The sequence below is a fragment of the Panthera pardus genome, unplaced genomic scaffold (genome assembly GCF_024362965.1).
Source record: "Panthera pardus isolate Hobbes unplaced genomic scaffold, ASM2436296v1 HiC_scaffold_2, whole genome shotgun sequence".
NCBI classification, from domain to species: Eukaryota; Metazoa; Chordata; class Mammalia; order Carnivora; family Felidae; genus Panthera; species Panthera pardus.
Window position 1 is genome coordinate 125342278 of NW_026526765.1, and position 19331 is coordinate 125361608.

General features: G+C 46.9%; 1 protein-coding gene across 1 annotated transcript in view; it reads left to right on the plus strand.

Annotated features, from left to right (window-relative positions):
• Positions 1 to 19331, plus strand: part of SPOCK1 (SPARC (osteonectin), cwcv and kazal like domains proteoglycan 1) — a 516896-nt gene that overhangs the window by 415332 nt on the left and 82233 nt on the right. The window contains exon 6 of the mRNA XM_019424249.2: positions 14143 to 14257. Within this exon, the coding sequence (XP_019279794.1) occupies positions 14143 to 14257 (115 nt within the window). The remainder of the gene's footprint in view (positions 1 to 14142; positions 14258 to 19331) is intronic.

The window sequence follows — 19331 nt, forward strand, 5'->3', positions numbered from 1 at the left end:
GTGAGAGTCCTGATGGAAATTAGGTGCCGCCTTCACTTGCATGCCACCTCCTGTGAATCCTGTCTGCGAGGCAGTCTGCCTCAGTGGTGTGTGGTGGGGGGACACGTGGCCCAGGGAGGTGGCTTAGCGTGGGCAGGGGACCACCAAGGAGGCCGGGACAGCCGGAGAGACAGGCATCCCAAGGGCATTTATAGCAGCAGAGATGTTTTTATTTTAGGCAGGAGCCAGCCAGGAACATTCTCTTCCTTTCTCCTAGAGCTGCCTGAGCCCACACAGCCAGGCTGGGCGAGAGACTGTGAACAAGCCCCTGCCTCCACCCCGCCTCTCGCACCGCCTGGAGTCTCTCCTGGAGGCTTGCTGCTTTTTCCTATGCTTGCAGGGTCCCCTCCCTTGTCTCCTTCTGCCGTGCTTCCTCCACTGCCTTCCTCTCTTCCTCTCTCCTACTTTCATTCTTTGTGTTCCTTCCTTCCTTACCTTTTCTCTCCTCATCTGTAAAACGGGGTGATGCTCCCTAACTCCCTCCCCTTGCTGGCAAGGTGACTGATTAATTTCAGCAAGCCTGCTCCATCCACTTTGAGGTGTGGGGCTCAGGTCTGGCCCTAGGGCGTGTGAACGTGAACAGCATCCAGTTGTGCAGTTCTTGCCCTTGAGAATGCCCTCAAGCAGCTTACCCCTTGGTGGGTGTCAGGTTCAGAGGTCTGATCTTGGAGGCCTCCCTGGCCGGGCCACCCTGGACTGCCAGCTCCTGAATACACATTGCCCAGGAGAGCTCCGGTATGATATTCGACAGTTACAGGGTTAGCCTGAAGAGCCTCAGGCCCTTCTGCCTCCAGGACAGGTGATCTTCCCAAGACACAAAGGGAAGGTGCCCACATCATCTTGTTTCATTCTGTTGGCTTATCTGCATGAGTTCTGTTAAGCTACCTTAGCTAATGTGACAGTGACTTCGAATAACATCACTAACACCACTGCAGTTGCCGAGCAAGGGCTTCATTTGGTGTAAGTTAGGGGGAGCGGCCGGCTGCCTTCGTTCCCTTACTATAGCTCAGCATCAAGGCAGCTTCTGGCAGGGGACCCCTTCCTTTCCTTTCTCTGCTTCCCCAGCCCTAGGGTCATTCCGTCCCCGCAGTGTCTTCTGCCTCTTCATTCAGCCGTCCTAGGATGCCCGGAAAGGCTTTGCCAGTCCCCTCAGTATTGAGAAGTGTGTGAGTCACCCCCACCACACCAGTGGACTAGGGAAAACTTGAAGGGTCTAGATTAAAAAGGAAGTCTGCCATTTACTGGCCTTGTGACCTTGAGGCAGCTGTTTTGTTTTCTCAAGGTTTCACTTTGTTCATCTGCAGAACGAACCCACCAACATCTGCTCTCGCATATAGTGTTATATAAAGTATATCCCATGGGGGCGCCTGGATGGCTCAGTCAGTTCAGCGTCCGGCTTTGGCTTAGGTCATGATCTCATGGTTTGTGAGTTCAAGCCCCGCATCGGGTTGTCTGCTCTAGGCACAGAGCCAGCTTGGGATCCTCTGTACCCTCTTCCCTCGTCTCTCTCTGCCCCTCCCCCACTTGTGTTTTTTCCGTGTGTGTGTCTCTCTCTCTCTCTCAAAAATAAATAAAACATTAACAAATAAACTGTATCCCATGAATAAGCAAATACATAGGAAGTTTTTGCCTTATGCTAGCATCTAGACAGAGATGCATATCTTCTCCCCAGGCAGTTTCGTAGACAGAGAAATGCGTGCAGTGTGGTGAGCGCGGTGAGGGAGAATGGCCCCGGGTCCCAGAGGCACCCCTTGAGGCCTGTCTGGAGGGAAACAGGAGCCAGGAAGGGAAGAGGAGAAGGTCTGAATCTCCACTCTCACACTCAGGTGTCTGTGTGCCTCTTGAGTGTTAAGGAAATCAGTTTCAGTTCTACTTGGAGCCCCTTTCCCATAGGGCTGGAAGGAAGCTTGCCCTCCGTCACTTTGTGAGTTTTGCCTCCTTCCTGGGGCCCTGTCCCTCATTTCAACTCTTATTCATACTCAGACACTGGGGGTGGGTTGGAGGCACTGTCTGCCGGTCACACAGGCCGTTGTTTTCACTCAGTCATTCCTTCACCCCATGCAGTTTCATTGAGTACCTACCGCCCAGCACCTGCCAGGTACTGTGCTTGGCACTTCCAATATAGCAGTGAACAGAACACAGCAGACCCCTGTCCTCATGGAACTTAAATTCTAGCAAGGAAGAGAGAGACGAAGCAGCAGATAGAACAAGCAAGAAATCCATACAGTGTGTTAGAAAATGACATGTTTTTATATATATATATATATATATATATATATATATATATATATATATATATGAAATATATAATGGAAATATATATATAACATATATATATTATATATGTATTATATGTTATATTATATATATAATATTATATAATATATATATAATAATATGGAAAAAGAAAACAGCGTGAGAAGGTCAGGCATGCTGGGTATGATTGTTCAAGAGTGCTAAGAGAAGGAAGCCTTCCATGAGAAGGTGCACCTAAGCAAAGGCCTGAAGATGAGGGGACACCAGGAGGGACCCTTAACTGCCCCTGTGTCCAGGGCTTCTTTGGATGTGAGGCTCTCCGCTGCTTCCAGGCCATGCTTGGCCAGGCTGCACCTGGACCCCCCTCTTCTGGGGTATGCCTGGCAGTGGTTTCTCTGTGGGGTCTGTGGTCTCCCCAGAAGGCTGATAGGAAGCAGGACCTGGGAACTTCAAGTCCCTCCACATCTGTGCTGTCTCCCCCAGATCCTAGATAGTGGGGGAAATCCCACACAAATGTGAAGTTTGCCAACATTAGCTGGCGCTCACAGGATTTCAGGCAGAGCGGACAGCAGGGCAGAGTCCCAGAAGTGAAAAGCAGCAGAGGTGAGGCAGGGAAGCCCCCGGTGTGTGTGATGTTGGGATGCATAAAGCATGGACATGGGACAGCAGCCGGCCCCAGCAATGAGCCTGGTGAATGTGCAGGGCAGGATAGGTAGCCTGTGGGGTGGCTCTCCTCCCTTGCACCCCTGCCCCGGGGGCCTGGCATCTTTTCCTTGGGCTCCGTCACGTGGAGCCTTGCCCTTTCCTCTGGCATTTCACATGTGCAGGACATTCCGCTGGTCTCGTTACACAAATGAGAGGAAGTGTACTCAGCTCTGCCTCTTAACACAAACCTGGGACAGTTTGTACTCGGACTAGACTGAAATCTGCCTCCTCCTCTGCTGAAAAAGGGTTTGCTAAATTGGTGACAAGACAAAGAAGAGCCAGAGCAAGTAAGGAGGTTACTCAAGAGAATGGCCACAAGACAAGATGCGTCTTCCCCCAGCCTCCACCTCCCCTGTGCGCATGAAAGAGGGTCTTTGCCGGATCTGAAATGCTGCCTTCCGGTGCACCTGTGTGTAGCCTTCATGTTCCAGTGTTGCTGGCTTGCGTCGCTGAAGAGAATTGGTGCTCCAGAAATACCTTCATCATTGGTGAAGGCCTGCTCTTTCCAATTCCAGGCCAGGTCCTACAGACAGTGGTAGTAGACAGGATCCTCACGGCCCTCAAAGAGCTTGCCCCCTGGTGGGGAAGCGCAGGAGGACAAGTCGTTGCAATAGACACTGCCTGCCCGCCGTATGGGCAACAGTTCAGGGCAGCAAATAGGACTGGTTTCCGCAAGAATTTTCCTAGCACCGCCGGGCAAAGCAAGTTGCTTTTTTTTTTTTTTAATTTATTTTTATTTACTTTCCTCCTGCTGTTGGTTTAATAATTTTTTTTGTTTTTTTTAATTGAAGTAGAATTAGCATACAGTGTTATATTAGTTTCAGGTGCACAATATGGTTCAGTAACTCTGTGTATTACTCAGTGCTCATCATGACAAGTGTACTCTTCTTTTTTCATGTATTTATTTATTTTAAGAGAAAGAGAGCACGACCAGGGGAGGGGAAGAGAGAGGGAGAGAGAATCCCAAGCAGGCTCTGCTCTGTCAGCACAGAGCCCAACACAGGGCTTGATCTCATGAATGGTGAGATCATGATCTGAGCGGAAATCAAGAGTCCGATGTTTAACAGGCCGAGCCACCCAGGCGCCCCACAACACGTGTACTCTTAATCCCCTTCACCTACTTTACCCATCCCCCCACGACTTTCCCCTGGTAACCATCAGTTTGTTCTCTGTATTTAAGAATATCTTTTTCTCCTCTTTTTTTTTCATTGTTGTTCATTTTGTTTCTTAAATTCCACATATGAGTGAAATTACATGGTATTTGTCTTTCTCTGCCTGACTTATTTCATTTAGTATTAGACCCTCTAGGTCCATCTACGTTGCTGCAAATGGTGAGATCGCATTCTTTTTATGGCTGAGTACTATTCCATTGTGTTTGTGTGCATGTGTGTGTGTAAGTATTCATATATTTATACATATATAATATCTTCTTTATCCATCTGTTCATGGACACTTGGATTGCTTCCATATCCTGGCTATTATACATAAACATAGGAATGCATGTATCTTTTCAAATTAGTGTTTTCTCTTGGGTAAATACCCAGAGGTGGATTTACTGCATCCCATGGTAACTCTATAATTTTTCAAGGAAACTCCACACTGTTTTCCTCAGTGGCTGTACCAATTTTGCATCCCCACCAACATCTAGATATGTCTCCTTAGGCAAGGAAAGTGAAAGAAAAATGAAACTATTTGGACTTCACTAAAATACAAAGCTTTTGCACAGCAAGGGAAAGCATTAGGGAAACAACATGGCAATCCGCTGTTGGGAGAAGATATTTGCAAATGATATATCCAGTTAGGGGTGAGTATCCAAAATATATAAAGAACTTGTACAAATCAACACCAGAAAACAATCCAATTACAAAATGGGCAGAAGACCTGAATAGACATTTGTTCAAAGAAGATGTCCATATGGCTAACAGACACACGAAAAGGTGCTCCACATCACTCATAATCAAGGAAATACAAATCAAAACCATAACGAGCTATCACCTCACACTGGTCAGAATGGCTAGAGTCAACAAGACGAGAAATAACAAGTGTTGGTGAGGATGTGCAGATACTGGTTTAGTGATTATTAAATGTATGGAAGAATTAAAAAAAAAACAAACCAATGCAATGAACACCTGTATACCTGTCACCGAGACTGGGCAGTTGCTAACATTTTACAAAATTTGTGCTCTCTCTGTAACATACACGCGTTTCCCCCGAACCATTTAAAAACAAATTACAGATGCTAAGAAACCTCACCTCTAAGGAGACAGGCATTCTCCTATATGACCACTTTAGTAGGTATTACTACACCTACGAGAACAATAATCCAGTAATGTCACGTAATATGCAATCCTTGTTAAAACCACAGAAGTTTTCCCCAGAATGTCTTTTTAAAAAATTTTTTTTAAATGTTTGTTTATTTTTGAGAAAGAGAGACAGAACATGAGTGTGGGAGGGGCAGAGAGAGGGACACACACACAGAATTCGAAGCAGGTTCCAGGATCTGAGCTGTCAGCACAGAACCCGATGCAGGGCTCGAACTCAAACCGTGAGATCATGACCTGAGCTGAAGTTGGGTGCTTAACTGACTGTGCTACCCAAGTGCCCCCCCACCCCCCCGCAGAATGTCTTTTATAGCTTTGCATAATTGTGATTTTTTCAAGATCCATTCAAGCCTCACCCATTGCATTTGTTCCATCCATTTAATTTCCTCTAATCTGGAAGAGTGACCCACTTGCCTCAGGGTTTTTTGTTGTTGTTTATGGCTTTTTAAAAAATTTTTAACGTTTATTTATTTTTGAGAGATAGAAGGAGGCAGCGCATGAGCGGGAGAGGGGCAGAGAGAGAGGGAGACCCAGAATCCAAAGCAGGCTGCAGGCTCTGAGCTGTCAGCACAGAGCCTGACGTGGGGCTCGAACTCACGGACCGCGAGATCATGACCTGAGCCAAAATCAGATGCTTAACCAACTGAGCCACCCACCTGCCCCTAAAACATCTTCAATTTTGGAATTGTTTTCTAACAAATAGATTGAGGTTAAATGTGTTTGGCACCAATCCCTCATAGGCACAATTGTGTAGTCGTTCCTTTCGCAGAAGGTGCATAAGTAGCTGATGCCAGCCGGTCTCTCTGCTGCTGAATTGTCCCCTTGGTCCCTGCATTAAGGGGTGCCTGCCATGTCCTTTTATCGAAAATGTACATTTTCCTTGGTTAATAACGAGGTGTTTGTTCTGTGGCGGGCACTTTGAGACTATGTGACTGTCCTGTTCCCTAGTTACTTTTAGCCACCATTTGTAATAAACATCGAATGATCCTTTCCTGACTCAGTTATTACACAGGGAGTTGCCAAATGATTTTCTAATTCTAGCATTCCTTCTCAATTTATTTAGCTGGCATTCCTCCGTAAAGATGAGCTTTTCCTTTTTCACATTTTTAGCAAACTTGCTTTTGAGGTGTAGGGTTCTGCCTTCTTTGGAACTCTTACCTCAGAGAAATGTGTGTGTCTTTGGGGGTGGGCTGGGGAGGGAGAGAGCCCAAGACTGAGCCCTGAGTCACACACAGGCCTCCATCCATCCATCCATCCATCCATCCATCCATCCATCTTCTTCCTCCTTGCACGTTCCTCTTCAGCCACACTGGCTTCCCTGATGACTCTCATGCGCACTCAGCATCTTCCACTTCAGGGCCTTTGCCTGGAGTCCCCCTCCCTTCCCCTGGAGGGCTGCATGGGTCACTTTATTCTTTGCTCTGCCCGGATATCATCTTGCCAGTTTCCTCATCACCCCATATAATGTACTATTCCCTCCCCATTATTCACTGTCTCTTACTCCCCTTTGTTTCTTTGCTGTCCTTATCAGCACCTGCCATGCTGATGGGACCAGCTTTTTTGTCTTGTTAGTATAGGGCCTGGGCCATAGTAGGTGCTCAATAAATATTTGTTGGATGCAAGAAGAAACATGTACATGAATGTATGTTTGGCAAATCTCTGAATGAGACCAAAGACCCTTCTTTTGTTTCTCGTCACCACTCCTTCCAGATGACCACAGGGACATCTGGAAGCCCTGGACAGAGACGGACAGCTGTTCTTCCGTCTGCCAAGGGACAATGTGTAGTCAGCAGCCACTCACTTCCTGCCCAGTTATCAAAGCCAACAGAGCCATAAGATTATCTCCCTCCTCCTCCTTTGACATGATTTTTGGGGAATAAAAACAAATCAGAATTCATCAACTGTGAACAAAATTGTCAACTGTGAACTGTCAACAGTCTGGTTTAAAAATAGATGATTGGTTGATGAAATAGACTGGAGAAAGCAATTTAAATAAAATGTTAAAAATAATACCCAAAACATGCAAGGCAAAGCAAAGAGTGTGGTGCGGTGGAGAAATGTACCCAGTGGAGACCTGTGCGAGCAGTGAACCAGAGAGAGGTTATTAGTTTTGCTTTACAAATCCTAGCAGAGAAAGATTTACTGGCCATTTGCAGTAACGTTCACTCATTCCGACGTGTTGGTGCATTAGACAAAACGGAAGGAAAGATTGGTTGGGAAATCTGCTAGCACGTTTATTTTTAAGTAGGTCAACATTTTGAATATTTCTGCCCATTTGTGAAGTCTTGGGCTCCCTCCATCTTCTCTGTTTCTGTGATGACTGGGGAAGGCATTTTTCTCCCAGCAGGTCAAGGGGTATAGAAGCTTCCGGAAGTTATAATTGTATTTGTGTTTGTATGAATGTGGGTTCCCGTACAATGTTTAAAAGTTGTTAATTTCCCATTTTCTAGGCTCCTCCTCCTTTTAAAGAGTTAGAGCTAATTATTTATTTAACTACATTATCATAAAATCAATATAAAGTCTTGAATTTTTCATACTTGCTCTTTTTTGCACATGAGTCACAGGTGATATAATTTGGCCAAGTTCTGTACGTCCACTTGCCCAACATCCTGAGGCTGCTGTTCTGTGTTTTTTCTTTTCTTTTCTTTTCTTTTCTTTTCTTTTCTTTTCTTTTCTTTTCTTTTCTTTTTTCTCTTCTTTCCTTTCCTTTTCCTTCCTTCCTTCCTTCCTTCCTTCCTTCCTTCCTTCCTTCCTTTCTTTCTTTTTCTTTCTTTCTCTCTCTCTGTTTCTTTCTTTCTCTTCTTTCTTTCTTTCTTTCTTTCTTTCTTTCTTTCTTTCTTTCTTTCTTTCTTTTTCTTTCTTTCCAGGAGAACTGAGTCATCTTGGCACAAAAGCATTCCCATTCCTTAGAGGCTATCTCTTTTTAAACATTGCTAGGGCTGCTCTAGGAGTATCCCAAACTGGGTGTCTCAAACAATAGAAATTTACTATCTCACAGCCCTGGAGGTAGGAATTGGAAGCCAAAGTGTGGACAAGTTTCCTTCCTTCTGAGGCTGTGTGCCGCAGTCCATCTCCTGCCATTCCTTAGCTTCTAGTAGCCTCCGGCTCTCCTTGTAGATGGCTCTCTTAGCACACCTCCACCTGCCCTCTGTTTGTGTGTGCCCCTGTGTCCAAATTTCCGCTTCTTAAAAGCATGCCAATCGTATTGGATTAGGACCCACACTATGAGCTCGTTGTAAGTTGATTATCTCCATAAAGACCCTGTAGAATACTGAGGGTTAAGACTCCCAGATAGATACCTTTTATGAGGGATATAAGGCATAACACAAGGTGCAAACTTTTCTAGAGGGCAAGCGGGGGGCGAGGGCATTGGTGATTCCTCTCCGCTTAGACCCACTTAGCATATGGGCCAGGGCTGGAAGGGCTCTCCCTCACAGGCAGCGGTGCCCATCTGAGGAGTCTTTACATTTATTCACTGTGTCTTTCCTCTGCTCTGGTCGAGGAGTTCCAGGGCATGCCATCACCCTTGGCTCTTTGGGAGCCTTGAGTAACTGACGGGCTCTCCCCTCTAAATCCAAAATATTCATGGATACTTCTTTCCTCCTCTTTTCTCCCCATGGTATTTTCTTAAAAAATATTTTTTTTACGGCTGCCCCTTGATCAGTTCCCAAGAACGTCAACTTGTAGTTTTTATTGTTGTTTTATTGTGTTTGTTGTTGTTGTTATTATTATTATTATTTTGCTTATCCAACTCCAAGCCACAAATTCTAAGAAGTAGGCTCCCAGTCTACCCTCTTTAACTTGGCGCTCTGCAGACACTGTTCTGACACGGTAGCAAAGCCCGGCTGACTGCCTGTAGCCCCAGCACTTGCAGGGCAGACGTGGCGGGAGGGGATAAATGCGTACTGCAAAGTCTTTACTGCAAAGAAATCACCGTGTATCATTTTGTCAGTTTGTAACTCCAGCTTTGAACACTCCGTAAGACAGAGAGGGTGTGGCGATCCTGAAAGCTTGTCATTTGGGAAGGGAGTCACTGATGTCTCTGTGGTATTAGGAGACACTTCCTTCTCCCTCCTCATGTCTCTCTGGGAGATTTTCACTCTCATGCTGTGACCATTGCTTCCTCTTGCCCAAGAAAGGCTGCTTATGTCCCGATGGGAGGGAGCCTAGTGTCTCTTGGGTCAAGAGCATATTCACAGGATCACTGCATTGGCAAAGTAACATGCGCTGGCTTTTTCTCTTGGCCGCGTTCTCTTGGCAGCCCTGTCCTCAACGGCTAGCACACCTGCCTTGTGTTTCCAGGATCTGTGTGTGCACAGCCCAGGGCACCCGTGTGCAAAGCCCAGCCAGGTCTGTGCATTCTCTCCGCTTGTGTATCCAGGTGAATGGCTAGGGCTTTGCCGGGCGTGTGTTTCCTGCAGATTGGGAGAAGGAGTTGGAGGCCTCTGCTTGGCGTGAAGGTCTCAGTCAGGTTGTGCAGCCCCGTCTAGCAGGAAGCTCTATACTTGGGGAGATTTCTGGCCCTTGTGAGTAAAGCCGGTGCAGTGACTACCTTTTGGTATCTGTGACTCTTCTTCCCCAGCAGGAACCTGGGGGAGACAGAGGGTGGGCGAGAGACTGGGCAGGTCACCTCCTGGGTTCACTTTCATGAAGCGCTCTGAGAAGGAAACGTATGTGAGGTGCCTTGAGCATGTTCTGCCCAGCGACAGTCCAGGACTCTGGTTCAGAGCTGGGTACCCTGTCCCCTCACCGGCAGGTACTCAGGTATACTCTCACTTAATCCACTTAGCAACTTTCCCTGGGAGGTGGGAGGCATGGGTAGAGCTTGGTTGTCACTCTGATAGAAGCATGGAAACTTTGTTTCATATTTTACCGTAAGATATTTGATACACATGAATGTACGTGTCTTATTTATCTCAGTTGCCAAGCCCAGAAACAAAAGAAAAGCCTCAGAATCTACCACTAAGCTTGTGAAATAAACCATTCTCCGTTTTCACAGCATTTCTGTGGGTTCCCGTCTGATGCCATTCTCCTGCCCCTGCTCCAGAGGTAACCCCTATCTTGGCATTCGCCACCCTACCCCCCATATGTAGTTACGCATTTATAGGTATCTCTAAATAGCGTGTTTTGATCTTAATAAAAAATGGAATTCTAGTCCTTTGAGCTTCATTTAAATGCCGCATACTGTCCTGGGAGATAAAAAAAGCAGATCTGTGCCCTTGAAACATGGATTTTTCACTGGTGCAGATAAATCTTGTTTTCTCTGGTGGCACCTCCCTGGGGTCAGGGATGAGGCCAGGCTGCCTCCACAGATTGTGACAGCGGCTGTACACGAGAGGGGGTCCTGTGGCCAGCCAAGGAAGCTGAGTTACTAGAATTACAGTCCACAGGAGCTCTCAGGCGAGACCAGGCCACCCAGGGGAACGAGTGTTCGGGGCAGCTGGGAAGCAGATGGACAAGCTTCCGACTCCAGCAATAGATGGGGGTGAGTGGGGAGGCGGCAAGGCGGGGGGCTGGATGTGGAACTCACAGAGAGGACTCAGGTGACAGGTGCGGGTCAAGGATGCTTCACCGTGGAGATCCCGAATACGGAGCTGCAGCACCCGCGTTCCTTGTGCAAGCAGATTGGTCATTCCTGGTGGCCTCACAACAGGTTTAGAGCAGCACAGTGGGCAACACCACCTTCTGTCTTTGCCATTTAGCAGCTATTTACTGAACACCTACTACGTGCCAGGGCTAACACAGTGACTTAGACCTTTTCCAGCTGATAAGTACCTCATGGCCTAGTAGGAAGTCAACGCTGTTACCTTTTAGTAAATTATGCTGTAGTAACAAAGGATCTCTAAACATCAGTGGCTTACGAGAGCAAACATTAATTCCTGGCTCATGTTGCATGTTAGCCGTGGGTTAGCTGCAGCTCTGGTCCCATGCCCTCTGTGCCTCAGGCCAGAGGAGCAGCCCTTATCTGTCCCATGTCCTTTTCATGGTAGAGGGAAGAGTAACAGGGGTGATAAAACCAAGAAGTGGTCCTTGAAACCTCTGCTCAAACCTGGCCTGTCACGCCTACTCACGGTTCACTGGCAGAACAAGTTACGCGGCCAGGACTGATGTCACCAGGGAGGGGAAGCCCATTTTCCCACGGGGCGATGAGCGAAGCACAGATTCCTCTTTCAGGGTGACCGGAGAATGTTTGGGAAGAGTATGACAACTGTCACAGATACAAACAGGTGACCATAGTAACAGGGGGATAAGGCTTTATAGTAAATGTATTAAGTTTTGCCTTTATAAAATGCATTTTCACGTACAAATGTATCATTTCCCCTAAATGAGGTTTAGGAGTTCTGTTGAGAAAATAGTTGGAGAACTGCTCGTCTTAAACAGGATTGTTCCAGAGCACTGGGGCAGTGGAAGGAGGCCGGACTGGCCACAGTAGTCTTCTCTCTAGCCCTGGGCACGTGTTCACAGGCTGCACTATTTGAGAAGAGCTTTCTGACACAGGTGACCCACCTGCCCCCTTCCTGCCTTCCTCTTGGCTTATCTTCTGTCCATCAGGCGGTCAGCAGGCACATCCCACTCCTGTGGGTCTTTTTCTTGTGCTGTATCTCTACATACACATGACTCCTGTCTCCCTTCACAATCCTGGCCACACGGCTTTATTTTATTTTATTTTATTTTAATATAATTTATTGTCAAATTGGTTTCCATACAACACCCAGTGCTCATCCCAACAAGTGCCCTCCTCCATGCCCATCACCCACTTTCCCCTCCCTCCCACCCCCCATCAACCCTCAGTTTGTTCTCAGTTTTTAAGAGTCTCTTATGGTTTGCCTCCCTCACTCTCCGTTTGTAACTTTTTCCCCCTTCCTCTCCCCCATGGTCTTCTGTTAAGTTTCTCAAGGTCCACATATGAGTGAAAACATATATATCTGGCCACATGGCTTTAGAAGGACGTGCTCTTTTTTGCCTTCTCGTTAAGTCTGTTGAAGTTGGAGGTCTGGGCCATGGCCCCCTTTCATACCGTCCCCACCCCTGCTGCTACCACACTGGGCACGTCCTGGACGCCTAACAAATCTGTACAAAAGGCAGTTGCATCGAGCGGAAGTCATCTCCCTGTCGGCTTGTCTGTTTCTCTCTCTCCACACGGGTAGCCGCTGTGTGGGTGACAGTTGGAGTTACACTGAGTGACTCCACTGCAATCAGGGCCAGGTTGGAAGCACTCTGGCCCTAAGTCTGTAATCCATATGGCGACCGAGTAGCTCTGCCCTCACCACGAGCCAGTGTTCATCTGAACTCATCGTGTGCTGCTTTGCAAAAGCCAGTGGCCTGGTCACAAGTATGCATTTGTGTTTCCCTCTTTTCATTCTTTTAAAAGCTTCCCCGTGGCCCCTGGTAAGAACTGTACACAAAGTTGGGTGCTCAGTCAACTTGGCCAGTCTCCTCTTCCTTTGAGCCTCCCCTGGATGGAAACACGGTTCTAGGCCCATAGGCCTTTGCACAAGGCTGATTACACACAGGTCTTGATCCTGAGAATTTTACGGGTGGAAAAGGAATGATGGTCAGACAACTGACACCATGGCCGGTAGTGACACGGAGTAACAGTACAGCATGTCTGCTCTCAGAAGCCCATTCCTATGGCAGAAACACTGCTGTGGGGCCAGCAAATATCTAGCCCTGTAGTCAGACACAGCTTTGAATCCTCCCTTTATGGCTATCGTGAACCTTTACGTGATATTTAACCTCTCTGTGTCGGTTGCTTATTCCTTAATGCCAGGTTGCTAAAAATGCTATTAAATTGTTGTGCTCTCTTGCACCTGCAAATGTCCTTTCTCGCTTGTGCTCTGAATCAGTTGAGACTTGAGAATAAGAGTGGCAGAAAGAGCGAAACTGGCCGAAAGTGGCCAAAATACTGCCACTGTTGGTGACCAAGGGTTGACAAGAGGAGATTTGGCCTTTGGGCTTCAACACTGAACCTGAGAATTAAGTGGGTGCCTCCACCCAGTCCCAGGCTAGAGGCAACCACAGGCATCCTCTGGGGGAAAGAGTGTGTGAAACTCAGGTTTGGGATGGTTGAAGTAAAAGCATTCACTCCTCGCTTGCTCCAGACTGAAAGAGGCTGGGCCTCACGTACACCATGCCTATGTGCTCACTAGATGGTTACTCTGCCTTCCTACCCAGGAAGAGCATGTGAGCAGCTGAGAGGGCCTAGGAGTGCTGCACTGGGGCAGAGGCACCCTAGGTAGGAGTCAGAAAGCCTGGGGAGGTGGCGTTCTGCTGAGGGGGCGAGTCTTTGTGGACCCTTGGGACTCCAAGATGTCATTTCAGATGAATACTTTTATTATGTTAGCAGTTAAATTTGCATTTACCATGAGTAAAGTAAGCCCTCCAGTGTTCTGCAGTGGTTTTGGATATTACCCTACGCATTTGGAAAGACATAAAAGGCCATTTCTTATTTAGCATTGTACGCTGTGAACCTTTACCTGAGATGGACTCCTTCGTTCTCTTTGTTGCCTGTGAGCCTAGCCGGTTGGAGAGGTACTGGCTGTTTCCTAGGAAAGCCAAGTAGTGGTCTGCATTCTTTTTTTTAAATGTTTATTTATTTTGAGAGGGAGAGTGGGGGAGGGGCAGAGTGAGACTGGGATTGGGAGAGAAAGAACCCTAAGCAGACTCTGTGCTGTCAATGCAGAGCCCGACTTGCGGCGCAATCCCACGAACCGTGAGATCATGACCTGCGCCGAGATCAAGAGTCAGGAGCTTTAACCGACTGAGCCACTCAGGCGCCCCTGGCTGCATTCTTAAAGCCTGTTCTGTCTCTCTTTTGCAGTGCAAGTTGGAGTTCCATGCTTGTTCCACTGGCAAGAGCCTCACCATCCTCTGTGATGGGCCCTGTCCGTGTCTCCCGGAGCCTGAGCCACCTAGACACAAGACAGAAAAGAATGGTGAGTGGGAATTGGAGGAGCTTCCATGGAAGGAAGTTGACGTGGCCCAGCTGTGCCCTCATGCCAGCAACCTGGCATTTAACACAGCCGTTCGAGCCCATGCGGGGCGCGGCGGACAGACTTGGCAAGTACTACAGCTTGTGCAGGGACTTGGAGCTGAACTGCCTTCAGCTACCGTTAAAAAGAACACGAAGAGCTTGAGAGTCTTTGAAAATAATTCTCTTAGACCAGGGTATGCACTAGGCTCTTTGAGAGATCAAGTTGGCTCTGGCGTGGGAAGAGCAGGTTTTTTGGCCTCTTCGAACAGGGTCTGCCCTGGGGTGCATCTTGGTCTTCCTTGAACTTTAATCTCTAAGTCCTTTGAACTTCTCAGGGCCAAGTTTCATACCAGAAACCGTAGAGACATCACAACCGTGAAGAGTCTTTTCCCCCCAAAAGGCATTTCTTTATTAATATGATCTGCTGGGAATGCAGCACAGAGCCAGGGGCACATGAAAGGAGAATACCTCTCCAGGGGCAGCTGATTCTCTTCCATGGCCAAGAGGGGAAGGAAAGGTTGGGCTTATTTGGGTGTTTCGGTGATGGAGAAAGTCAGGCCATCCCAATGGTCGTGGCCCATTTTTGAGCCTTCCTTGATGAGGCCCGAGATGGAGGTTTGCGTTTGCCTTCTTTGGAACTGGGCTTTCTCCATCGTAGCTCTTGTTGCATGGAAAATGTTGCACGTTTCTGTATGTGAGTGAGTGAGTGAGTGAGTGAGTGAGTGAGTACGCATGCACAGATGCCCCTTCTAAACCATCTTCTGTTGGTAATGGGAGAGGACGATGAGGGTGTGTGTGTGTGTTTATTTGTTCCCCTCTTTGTGGGTCATATTGCCTTTTCCAGGGCACATAGGTGAAGATGTTGGAATGTGCGTTTGTTCATGGTGGCAACCACAGGAATATTGTGTTAAGATACTCTTTGGTGGGAGCAAGGGGTGCCTGGTTAAGCCTCCAACTCTTGATTTTAGCTCGGGTTATGATCTCATGGTTTTTGAGTTCAAGCCCCACATCGGGCTCTGCACTCACAGTGCAAAGCCTGGTTGGGATTTTCTCTCTCTCTCTCTCTCTCTCTCCCTCCCTCCCTCCCTCCCTCCCTCCCCCTCCCCCCTCTCTCCCCCTCTCTCCCCCCCTTTCCCTCTCCCCCTCTCTCCCCCCCCTTTCCCTCTCCCCCTCACTCTCTCTCTCCTCTCTCTCTCCTCTCTCTCTCCTCTCTCTCTCCTCTCTCTCTCTCTTCTCTCTCTCTCCTCTCTCTCTCTCTTCTCTCTCTCTTCTCTCTGTCTTCTCTCTCTCTCTCTCTCTCTCTCCCCACCCCTCCCCTGAACTTGCGCTCTCTCTCTCTCTCTCTCTCAAATAAATAAACTTTAAAAAAAAAAAAAAAAAAGAGGCTCTTTGGAAGGTTTGGCTTGGAATGTGGAGGGAGTTTGTAAACCAGCGCTGTGGTCACCAATAACGTCTGTAAATTCCTCTTGATTACCAAAAGCTGATTGTACTGTGTTTGGGCCTGACTCATTCTTATAACTGCAATAAGAAATGCTCATTCATATGCATACACCCCCTTGGAATGTGGCCAGAGAACCTAAAACCCTGTGGTATAAAGCAGCTCCAAAATCCAGAAAATTCACTTCTGTCTAGGGATTTCTTAATAATCTTAAAAAGTTATAATAGTCTCTGTTATTCCAGTTAGGTTGTTTACTGCTTATATTTACACTTCTCTTCTGAAGGGAGGAAACCAACCCGAGAAAGTCACCTCCACCATTTTGCCTGTGGTATCTGTACAAGGGGGTGAATTCATCTCTCCTCAGGGTCTCCCAAATCCGCACAGGCTTCCTGATTTGCCATGATGAGTTAACAGACTGGTTTTCTGGGGAGGCTTTGTGGTTCTCCAAATGAAGTACAACACCTCTTTGTTTTCTTTCCTATTTTTTTTTTTTGAGTGAGCTCTATGCCCAGCATGGGGCTCGAACCCCCTGTTTCTGAGATCAGAGTTGTATGCTCCACTTGACTGAGCCAGCCAGGCACCCCAGTGCATATTTCTTAATGATGGGCTTGTCACACCTGATTAATTGAGATTCATTCTCAAGTATGACACTCGAGGTCCAGCCTTGCGTGTACCGTGCATTTGTTTGATTATGTAGTGGTAAAAATGAGAACAAATTCTTACCGCACCTTTGCAAGTAACTGCACTGCCATTAATAGTAAAGAGACTCTGAAAAGAGTATTGTTCACGAATCCTGAAAGGTCAGTGAGAATAAGAAAGCCATTTAAAAATGTTTCAAGTGAAAATGTTGGAAAAAGCTTAAACTACTAGGTTAATAATAAAAGATAAATCAGGAAGAAGGAGAAGGGGCTTCAGATGCCTATCAGAAATGACGACAATAAAAAGTAATACCAACACTATCCCCAAACAAATAATCCAAATTATATTTCCTTCATCAGTTCTTTTAGTCCTGTATAATTATTTTTTGTTCCGCTGGCTTTTGGGTCAGGAGTTTGCTTTTATGAAGTCATCTGCCTCTGCCCTGGAAAGAGCCCTGGAACTCAATACTGGCTCTCCTCTCACCTGGCAATTGTCTAAGAAATATCACCTTGGAAGCTGGCAGTGATGAGTCTGTTACTTGAAGTATCGATCAAACTTGGTCCAGTTCTTTCTGTGAGGCTTTGAGACCATCCTCCTTGGTTTAAGACCCATTTTCTAGACTGTGACTTAGTGTGGAGTTTTTATATAAGCCTGAGGGGGAAGCAGAAACTACCTGCTGATAAGACTGAATGGCTGTAGTTAACTTATTCCATATCCAACAACATCCTCATGGAGGAGAATATAATCCCCTATCAGGGTATAGTGCTTAATTAATACAGATTTGATCGGTGTTCACCTGGAGGATAAGGACATACTATGGGCAGGGAAGGCATTGATAAGCCCCCAGGGTCATTTTGTGTAATGAGACATTTAAATTGATAACATTTTACCTGGACAAAGGCAAGGGAAGACCGACTCTTCCTTTGATTTGACATTTCTTTGCATGAGGCTCTCAGAAGCTGAGGTTGTAGCAGGTGGGGTGAAGGGGACAGAGAGGGCGGAAAGGGGAGATCAGAGGTAAAATGAAGGACACTGACCCCACAGAAGCTGCAGGCAGTGAGAGTGGCAGCCTCTGGCTTCCTGAGACGCACTTGGGCTCTGCACCGTGTCAGGAGCAATCTTGTTTCTGGACCTGTTGCCAAAATAACATTTCGTACGCTCACAAATGGCGGCGTGTCAAAAGTGTGGCGATTAGGGCTGTTGTTGATAACATTTTATGTTTGATGTCATCTCCCTTTTAAACCTTGTTTCTCTGTGGTAACAAAAACAGTAATGTAGTCACTTGTAGATAAATTCCGTTAATTCCCAGTTGTATCTCAATTGCAGGAAGTAGGGGTTGGGTGAGGGCCTAAGCACTGCTACGTTGCTGGGAAGTGGCTCCTGGTGTTGTCTTTCTCTGGCATCCACCTGCATGGAGTTGTTAACATCTCCAGTTAGTTGGCCAGCCAACTAACTGAAGTGCATGCTCCTTGCATCCAAAGAAAGACATTTGCGATCCCAGTATGACCTGTGCTGACCGTGACCATTAGGTCATACGGAGTGCTCTTTCTTCTATGTCCTGCTCTTCTGGATTTACTAGTCTTCACACAGCCCCCTCTCTGGCCCCCTTCAGGGCCCCAGAACACTTGAGGATGTACTTCCATAACCTTTTAGTGTCAAGAGAGATTGATGAGGTTGCTGTCTCAAGCCCTCTGTCCTTGGATCTGCTTGGCAGCCATTTCTATTTTATGCAGAGGATCTTTTCACCAGGCTTGCCCCAAATTGGATTTCCAGTTGGTAGGAGAGCCCAGATCCTCTTTGTTGCTGGGAGCTGGTTACCTGCCTGTGGTTTCATAAGTGCCTCTTCCCTGCCTGGGACCCAGAGTTGGGTTGGAGACGGGGAGACCACTGGGGAGTCGAACCTTTCCTCGGTGCTCACCTGCCTCCACCACTTCTTCTCCTTCCCAAAATGTTGCTTCTTGTAGCCCCAGCTTGGATCAATACTGGATGTGAGTGTTGAAGGTGTGTGAGGGTGGAATCTGACGCCTTTTCTGGCAAATCTTACAGCACATCTCACAGCACTCTGCTTCTCCCAGCCTTTTGTCTTTTGCATTGCGACATACCCCCTTCTTGCAAATCAGAACTGTATTGTCTCAGCTTTAAATTTTAAGAGCATTTCTAGGAAGGCAAAGCCAAGTGGTTATTTGTTCTCTTGATTTTTTTCTGGCATCTCTCCTTGATGTGGTCCCTAAAGACATTGTAGAGGGTGGAGTCATCCTTGAATATCTCTGAATATTTCCTCTCACACCTCTCAGTGGCCTTGTGACCTTGGACAAGTTACTTAATAAATAGCTTTTTAAAGTCTGTCCTCTCTGTTATGCCAGTCCAGCCTATAGATTATAGAGAAATGATTGTCGAGGAGCAGGAGGAGGAGGAGGAAGAAGAGGAAGAAAGAAAGCAAGAAAGCAAGAAAGCAAGAAAGCAAGAAAGAAAGAAAGAAATTACAGAGAAGAAGATGAAACTGAAATACTGTGTTAGGTGTGGATTTCTGTGCTTTTTCTAGGAGTCTTCCAGGAAAGATATGAATTTCTCTTGGTATTTTCTAGTACCCAGCACCCAACCCAGTTAGGAAGTCAGTTCTTATATCTGACGTTAACTCTAGTTCTGGGGTTATTTCTGCTGCTTTTTCTTCAACCCTCAGTGAAGGGTGTAAGGAATGTGAGGTACTTGTTTCTTGATTTCTTTACAGTGGTTGAAAATCTAAGGGGATGGTAGAGGTCTCTTACCATTAAGTCTTTGAGATATATTTAGAAGCCAACTTTTCTCCTGTTCCCAGCCTGAGCCTGTGCCCACCCTGCCTCTGCTCCCTTTTCTCACAGAAACAAAACACATGGCCCTGACCTAGGCTTGTCAGCTTTGCTGCATCTGAAGGAGGGATTTGAGGCTCTGTCCTTGGTGAGGTGAAAATTTTGCAGTTGTA